General features: G+C 36.3%; 1 protein-coding gene across 1 annotated transcript; it reads right to left on the reverse strand.

Moving 5' to 3' along the window:
• Positions 1–5,947: 5,947 nt before the first annotated feature.
• On the reverse strand, positions 5,948–9,093 carry gnrh3 (gonadotropin-releasing hormone 3). The gene is made up of 3 exons (XM_055029669.1): positions 7,623–9,093; positions 7,362–7,439; positions 5,948–6,139 (listed from the first exon to the last, which is right to left on the reverse strand). The coding sequence occupies exons 1-3, from the start codon at positions 7,758–7,760 to the stop codon at positions 6,086–6,088; spliced, it is 270 nt and encodes an 89-aa protein (XP_054885644.1). The 5' UTR covers positions 7,761–9,093; the 3' UTR covers positions 5,948–6,085.
• Between the last annotated feature and the right edge of the window lie 102 nt (positions 9,094–9,195).

The raw sequence follows: 9,195 nt of genomic DNA on the forward strand, positions 1-9,195 counted from the left end.
AGACACGGTCCAATGTTGAAGAACACTTAACAGGGCTGCAGAAATATCACTAAAACAAAAATATTTAATATTGTTGGTGAATGTTGCATGGGACCTGCTATAGATGAACAGATACTTTAGTCTACGGAGATAATAAGTTTTTTTTGTTTAAATATTAAACAAATATTAAGTTGTCTTTAAGATACTGACAAAACCCACTAAATACATTATCCTCACTCCACCTGATTGTCTTATTTAAATAAAAATAATAATAATAATAAAAAACTTTCTTGAATAAAGATTTCACCAGAAAATAATTGATGAGAAAGCTGACTACATTTAAATTCAAATTACAGAGTTATAAATAGCAAACGTTGCATATATTTTTTTATTTTTTACAATTTAACAAATCCTAATGCTTGCACACATTGTAAGGTATGCAAACACTAATGGCTTAATGTCACTTGTTTGTTTTTTGTTCATTTATTTTGATGGTTGCCATGTATTTCATACACATTGTCTATTAAAATTACTAGACGTCAAGTCTGGCAACTGGTCAATTGACAAGTTTTTGCAAGTGCATTGAAATAACATGATCTCACCTTGACCGGGTGTCTGCCTTGAGATGACACAGCTACCAGACCAGAAATACTTTCACAATTTAATTATTGCTACTAAGTTATTTAATAATATGAAGAAAAAAAAAAGTGAAGATCAAGTAAGACACATTGTGTGGTTTAGAAAATGTGTGCTTTTACTTGCAAGTAAAAATATTAAATTTGAAGATATTTTAATTGCATAACATTCAAATAAACTAATACAGGTAAATTGAGAGACATTGTTGAGTGTGTGGTGGTTGAGGAGTCATGGACTAAAATGGAGGTGTGCCTCAAAATTAAGTTCACCACAAGCCCCAGATCTTCTAGTGCATCAACGCTGTAGTTAGCCAATTTGTATTGATTTCCAAATATTGTTTTTCAGTGATGATATTATCAGAATATCCATCAATGCTGATAAATTTCAGTTATATCTTCCAGTATTAGTCCAAAGTGACAACAGTCAGTGTCTGAATAACACGTAAAAGAGCAGCTGAATTGTGAATTGCTGCAAAATTCATCTATATCCAAAAACACTTTCTCCGTTCTCGACCACATCCTAATGATAATTTTTATGAGTGCATCTTTTTTTTTTTTTTTTTTTTTTTGCTGTTTTCTTTTATCAGCACTGTTTGTTAAAGAAATGCACTTTGAAAGGCGGGTTCATCGAACTCTAAAAATCGTACAATTTTTGCGAGCTCTGATAGTTTTGTAATTCCGACGGGAATGCTAGTTTTACGCTGCAGTATCAACTTCTAACTTCAAAAAATGAGTCATAGCTCCCTGGTGAGGCTTTATAGAAAGGAAATGGAATCATAGACATAACTAGTGACAAAGCCTCCATCACCTCACGTAAGATCTCATTCCTTCTGAAGGAATTCTGGTTTATATACCCTCCAAAATTGAGAAATATCTTCCTCTCACATAGCTTTTTTTTTCTTTTTTTACCCCCCTCTTCATTCAAAAGGTATTTTCATGACCAAACAAAAGGATATGGTGTCATTAATGATATGTATTGTGAAACAAGCCCTCTTAAAACAGTGTTTCCTATAAATGTACAGATAAAGGGGCTGATCTCTTTCCCAACAAAGGATCTCTAAAATATGAAGTGAAAAGCTACCCAAGATGAAGCTGGTGAAAAACAGGCAAGGAAGAGTCTATTTCCACAACACAAACAGATTTCCTGGCCTTTAGCAGTCTCTTACTGGGATACTTTGAGACATATCCATCAAAACACAGCTGTATTCATTCATATTTCATACCTCCTCCTTCTCCCAGTGCTTTAACACAGTTCTTTGATCAAAGAAGAGAACTCGGATCACAACAGGAAGGTTCCCTGCCAGCTCCGAAGAAGATACAGTACTATACATGACTCTATATAGCTGTCTTTACTTTAAATCGTCATTTATAGAAAAATTAAATTATATATATTTGTGCTTTGCAAATCAATGTAAAAGAAAAAAAAATAAAACTTGAGAAATTCTTTTCTTTCTTGAGTTCTCCTCTGTTGTTTAATTCTTGTAAAGTTCTTTTGCAAATTTTTTACAATTTATCTCTATTCATCTGAAAGTGAAAGATAAACTCCGCCTGTGAGTTTCCCTTAGAATAGGAATTTTTCTGAATATTTTTTTAGCCGATTTAAGTCTTTGTTGGGGGTTTAAAAGAAATACACTTTGAGCAACTTGGGTGAAGGAATTGCTGTGAGAGTGACAGCTATGATCAGATCCTAAACACACAGCTCAAGAGTGTCACCATGTGGAGATGGGAAGATATGGCAAAATGGAGCCAGTACAGCTGTCTGCATGTTTCACAGACAAATGTTTTAACACAGCACAAGAGAAACTGGGGACTTTTATCAACCTTAAGACTCAGTCTTTTTTTTATTGTAACTGTACTCTTAACAGCTAATTTAACTTGTTTTTAAATTTGATTAGCTTTCCAGCTTGTTCCTGTACCTCCCGTCCAGCGAATCAATTCCAAGACGTCGCACTTCCAAGTACCGCTTTCGGTAAGGCTTGGGGAGGAAGAGAAAAAAAACCTGTTTGAAGACCTCCCTGACATTTAGACTCTCTCTGAAGATGACTTTGCCTTCTACTATTTGCCTGCGGGAACATAGTAAGACCCACACTTAACTTCAATTGAAATGCAGTGCCAGAGTCCTCCTGGGGAAATTATCATTTTGTTCGTAATAAGTGTCACAACAAGCACCTGGAAAATTACTTTATTACACTTCCTGCTTAAATAAAAGTTTCCACTGACCCACTGGAATCACATGCAATGCCAGGAACAATGAGCAGTGCCTTGCAAAAGTATTCAGACTCCTCATACCTTTTGGATTTTAACACATTTGAACAGCAAACTTCAATACATTTTAAAGGCTGTCGAAGTGGAAACGACTTGTGGCTGAAATTCTACCCTAGATTATGAGTGGACACAGTAACTTGGGAAAGAAGATGGCCTGTTGTGATGAAAACATCACGCAGTGGGTCTGTTTTTTAGAGCAGGTGCATAGAATTGGTGGGCAGATTAAAAAAATAAATAAAAAATACATACAGATGTGAAAGACGGTTTGGTTACGGCTCTGTAACCAAACTAAACTTACACATTAAGTATGTAGGACTTAATACCTCCTCCTTAATGCCTTCATAGCTCAGGTAGGAGAATCAATTGACAGAAAGATACAGTAGTTGTACTCTAATCTATTCTAATTTTGGATGACTGACAAGAGAGCCTTTAGAAGTCCTATTTGCAGCTTGGCACAAGCAAAGTTGGCATGCATGCACTGCAAGTGTGGAAGAAGAAGGTGTCCTTGAGACCGGGGTGCAAGTTCACTTCTTGAGGCCAAATTTTAACCCATAAAAAGCTCAAACTATGCCTGAACATAAAATACCCAATCCCAAAGCCCCATCACGCTGCATAGAAATTATTTTTTCAACAGGGCCTATGAAGTTGATTAAAGTTGCTGAAGATGAATGGAGCACAATAATGGAAAATTCTGGGTGAGAATCTGATAGATGCTGCAAAAAAAATTTAAACTGGGGAGCAAGTTCACGTCTAATTATGAAGTCTTTTGTGTTTGTTTCCTCGAAAGATTTGCCGCACTTACACTCAAAAGTAGTTCAGCAAAGTATTGGCTCACAAGACCCAATATTTTACTAGCAAAAAAAAAAATCTAGCATTTTTTTCCCCTTTTCACACTTATGTGGAGTCAATTAAATACACCAAAATGTGTGGCTTTACAACTAGCACAAGTGAAAATGTTAAAAGGGAGTGTATACTTTTGCAGGTCATTGTAAACACTAAAATGCTGCTCAAAGGACGCATGTTTGCTGATAGGCTATTTGAGGAGGTACACCTGTTTGATACGATTTATTGATGCGATTGTTGACTTTCTGCCTTAGCCTTGGATGGAGGTGCGAGGAGAGCCCTTTTTTCCTGTAGCCATTATCCAAATATGCTCTTTTTTTTTTTAGAAAATGAATGGCACAAAAATCAAAGTATCACAAATGCTTCACCTCTTCATAATGGAAATCCCTCTGAGCAAGGACATGTAACAATGGGCCATTCTCGGCTTCCTGTCCTTTCCCTCTCCATGCCAATGAACGTGACCTCCACGGCATTAACAATGGGGCACATCGCAGCATAAGCATACATACACTAAGGCTGCTTTTCATCTTTGTTGTTATATTTAAGGATGACATCCTAGCCTGCTGGCCTCTAACCATTGTCTTCAGCATGATTATTTTCTACCCGTTGTTTAGCCCCAGTTGCGGCTCTGATGAAAAGGTCGCCACTCAATTGGAAAACAGTCATTAAAATGCGGTTGGTACTATTCACCGGTGTGCATGGGGGAACCAACTCAACTGAGCTGGTTAATCAAAAGTTAATTATATAATTTTCATGCAGATGAGGGAAACATTCAAATGAATCCCAACCCTACAATCATTACAAAAAATAAATAAAGAAATAATTCTAAAAGGCTATAAAATGTTCAGGGACCAGGAGGCTGTAAACAATATGAAGTTTAATTTGAGGTAAACAAAGTGAATATCCACCAGGGGGTCTGAGGAAGGAGAAAGTGAGGTTAAATCAAATTTGGAAACATAGATACCAGCAGGTTTTGTTGTCCTGATATATGTGCAATTAGGCGGGTCCTTGATGAGGACACTGGGAGGGGAGAAAGTTGGCTCACATGGCTAATGCTTTGGGGTTCTTTAAACAGAATTTATGGGATTTTATGCTGTATGTGTAAACATTAATTATTCTCACAAAAGTACACCGAACCGAATTAAACCTGTATTTTAAGAAGAAGTTGTAAAAGGATAATTATCTTTTATGAGCATGTTCTAAAATTATTGAACACCCCATGAAGACGAGCACAAACTCTGTGGGACTTTCAGAGGGAAATGCCCTGGACAACAATTTTCCCCGTAACTTTGTCCAAGAAGGCAAAGTATCACTTTTCAAAAAATGCTCAGCGTCTCTTCATCTAATGAAATGAGTGTGTTATGCAAATTACAGACATGAATATTAAACCAATGAGGTGAAGTATCACAAATGAACAAGTATTGTTCTGGAAGTGCAGCGGAATGCGGTTTAATTTCTCCTTAATTCTATGTGCTCTTATAATGTTAGCCTTTTTCCCAGTTGTGCGAGCCAGTTTGGGTTCATTGGTGTGCATTACAAGCGCGCTCTAACAATGCGGGGCCTCCCCGGTGTCAGCACAGTTCATGAATCTTAGCCCCTTATGCACCAGGCGATTAGTATGGTGCTCTGTCTGTGGGGCTTTGCCAGAAAATGAGTTCTCTTTAAAACATATGCCCCCTGCTGATTCGTTTCCTTTCCGGATATGAAATTCCAATTTTTATAATGAACACCAATTTCATATACGGAGAGATGGAAAAAAAAAAAAAAGTTATGCACTTCGTCTGGTTTTGGATGACTGCGGTTACCCTAAATTAGGAGAAAGCCGTTGTGGACGTTGCGAGCAGAAATTATTTAGATGAGTGTGTTTCGTCGGCGGAGGCTAATCAGCAGTCAGGTATACGGGCGCAGAAATCAGCTGGTGTTTTTCACATTGCATATGCATATGACTGGCGTGGCAGAAAATGGAATTACCAAAAGTGTAACAAATTCAATTAAGTCATTGATTCCAAATAAATTGGCTTAATCACCAGCTGTTGTCATGCTAAGATTGTTGTGTCACAAGTTTGTCATGCTTGTCGGTCGTGACTGCTACACAAAGACAATTTATTGGATTTAAAAGCTACAAAAATATATTTTTTATGTATTTATTTTTTCACGTGGTGACCACATCGATAAGGTGTTTTACCTATGTGATTAAATGAAACAGTACACCTATAGTCAGGGTTCAAATGTTTATTATAATAGATTTATAATGACACTAATGACATGCATTTTATGTCTTGAAAACAAGAAAAAATCTGAAGTCAGAGTAGACAGTCCATGGCGTTGATTATAATACAGTTTGTCTTCTTTTTGATGCTCCTTTATTTATCCAGGAACCTTTTGTTTCTGTCAAAATGGCTGGAGCCATCATTAATCTAAAAAAAATTAAAGCAGAAATTTGTTAGAATTTGAGCTGCAACTTGAATATGGTTGTGGCTCAGTAAATTAAAACACAATTCAATTTTTAATTCATATTGCTTAATTACACACAAAGTGACAATATTACATATTTATTTCTGTTGACTTTGTGACTGGTGTGTCTCACTGAAAATAGCAAATAATTTCTCTGTGGTCTGTTTGGACTATGAATGTTTCTTGTGTATTGACTTCAGCAACATCATGGTCACTAAAACACATTCTGATACATTTAGCAGTACATTTAGCGTTAGCAGTAAAGCTAAATGCGTCAGGGTAGGTGATAATTCTTGATGTGGTGTGAATGCAGCATCTTCAAAATGCTTCTCTGCAGAAGGAAGCATGAACATTACTAAACGTTAGGTGGACAATTGTGGTAAACTTTGGACTTGATAAAACACACTGGACCAACAGTAGCAAGATTCTCTTAACAATCCCTGACTATGAAGACTGCAAACAAATTTCTAAATAAAATGTGAAAAAGAAGACTTTGAGCCAATATCCAGAATCTCTTGAATATTTTTGCTTCACACTTAGGCTGAGGTTGTGATGTTTCCTGTTTGTGCAGTTTTAACAGGTTTTTCCTTCTACTAAACCTTCCTTAAATATATCTGGATACAGCAATGACCTTTTGTGAATTAATCTCCTTGTGAGGCGTATCAAGTGGTGTACTGTCAAGTCTCTTTCATGACTGTGTGTCCTTTGTATTACATGTATGTGTTAAAATATTTGTCTGTAATACCCTAATTATCTGGGAATCTCAATTTTGGTTAATGTACCAAGAAGCTTGGAACTTAAACGAAACAAATGCCATTAATGTATCATTCTGTGCCATGGAAGTGTTTAGTAATATTTACTGTGAATTTGATTTGCTAGAGTTAAACTTAGATATTAAATCTCACTTTCGTTTAATAAATTTTACTGCATTTAAATACATTTATATTGATACAAATTAGATCTGAATTATGGTCGTCAGCCTTCAGTTCGGTAAAAATAAAAATACGACACATTAATCATGCACAAATTCAGTCAGGCAGGAGCAGAAAAATAAAAACAGTGATTGAGCCATTTGTATATTGTCATTGCGATTTTAGAGCATGGCGGCTTTAGGGGCATGATGCACATTAATATTGTACAATTGGAGAAAACATTGGTGATGAATAATGTATACAAAGCTCTTACATTGTACAGCCTGAGCCTCTCCTGGGTTTGGGCACTCGCCTCTTCAGGAAGCGACACAACTCCTCCTGTGCCCATCATCTGAACACAACATGAGACATTTTGGAACTGAAACCAATATTTGAAGTGAAATTCAACCTACAGCACCAGAGTCGGACTTCACACACCAGTTCTATGAAAGCATTACTCGTAAAACGGGTTTTTTGATTCAATAAAGTTACCACATTTCCTGAAACTCCAACTCCACATAAAATAATCACTCACCCTGATGGTTGCTTCAAGCTCTCCCACGCTTCTCTTTCCACCTGGTAGCCATCCATAGGACCAGTGCTGGCACAGAGTGACCTGAGCCAGCAATGCCAACAACAGCACCTGCACCATAACTCTGCTGCTTGCCTTCATTAAAGCTGCAGGGAAAGCCAAATATGTAATAAAAACAATAATGTCACAGCTCCGCAGCCCACGGATGCAAACTAACTGATCACAGTGCGCAAGCAGACTATAATTTAGACCAGAGTTAATCAAAACAACAGTTATAAGTTCATGGACATTCACCCAACTTCATTGAAGACTATCTCACCTCTGTGTTTTCCTTGTTAGCATGTGGTGCATTAGCCAGGGGGGGATTTTATAGGTGTTGTACAAGGCTGCTGTCAGGATTATAATCCCCTCTTTGCAGGTGTGACACATTTACGGACTAATGGGACACAAAACACAACTAATGGAGCTGGCTAAGTGCTCACATATGCTGAGATCACCGCCAGGCTTGGAGAGGCATTAAATATATATCATAAAATGTCTTTGTGATGTATTGGATGCATCTGTGAGGAGGTGCTCACTAAAAAAAAGACATTTGGATGAAACCTGACGTTTATCTCCATCTATAATTTATTGGACGCTGCTTTTAGCAAACAGTTGCTGAAAACCTGCACAGATACAAAAGGCAGAAAGAAAAAAAAAACATCACTTAAACCAGATGCTTGTGCATTTGTTACACTTGCTGTAAGGCTTTAAATGTTATTATCCTTATCTGTTATTCTTTTAATAAAAGAACAGATTGAAGTCAACAATGCAGTTAGCGATGATGAATGACCACAACTGATTTTTGTATACACCAAAAATAAAAAGTAAATAAAACAAAAATAATAAGAGCAGTGATTCCAGTTTAAACCAATTGTTTAGATGTACAAACATAGTAGAAAGTTTGCCGTACAAATTTTAATGCTCCACAAATACTTCATCACAAAACTTGCAAAAATATATTTCCATATAGGCAATTTAGGATAATCAATAACTATTGTGTTTACTGTAGAGTGTGAGTTTCTATTTACTGTACAATGGATAAACCCATATTAAAAAGGTGAGTTCTTGTTGCTGTAAAGTGATTTCAGTTAATAAGATGCCTCTTATCATGCTTGGGATAATGGAGATTATTTTTAATTCACAATTTAAAGTTTTTTGATTTTCATTTTTCTTGTGTGTGTTTGCTATCAATATGTTCTAAGAATTCAAAGTCAGAAAAATGACACACATATTTTATTTTCATATTTTCCAAGTTAACTAATTAACCTTATGGAGATCACATATTTGCTTGATTTGGTAGGTTTAATATGCCTAGGTTTAATATGGACATTTTTCTCTGAAATCTGCATCTGTCTGCTGGATTCAAACACAAATCAACACACATCCTTCCACCTACTCAGGCACTGATGAATCAATTACTGAATTACAAAATCAACTTGAAAACCTCATGGACAAAGTTGTGATTAAATATCAGGGTTACTGTAACATATTAATTCCAAAAAAATTTTCTAAGTTGAAATATTAGTTTTGGTGG

This window comes from Poeciliopsis prolifica, unplaced genomic scaffold (genome assembly GCF_027474105.1).
Source record: "Poeciliopsis prolifica strain line A6 unplaced genomic scaffold, Auburn_PproV2 SCAFFOLD005, whole genome shotgun sequence".
In the NCBI taxonomy this organism is placed as follows: domain Eukaryota; kingdom Metazoa; phylum Chordata; class Actinopteri; order Cyprinodontiformes; family Poeciliidae; genus Poeciliopsis; species Poeciliopsis prolifica.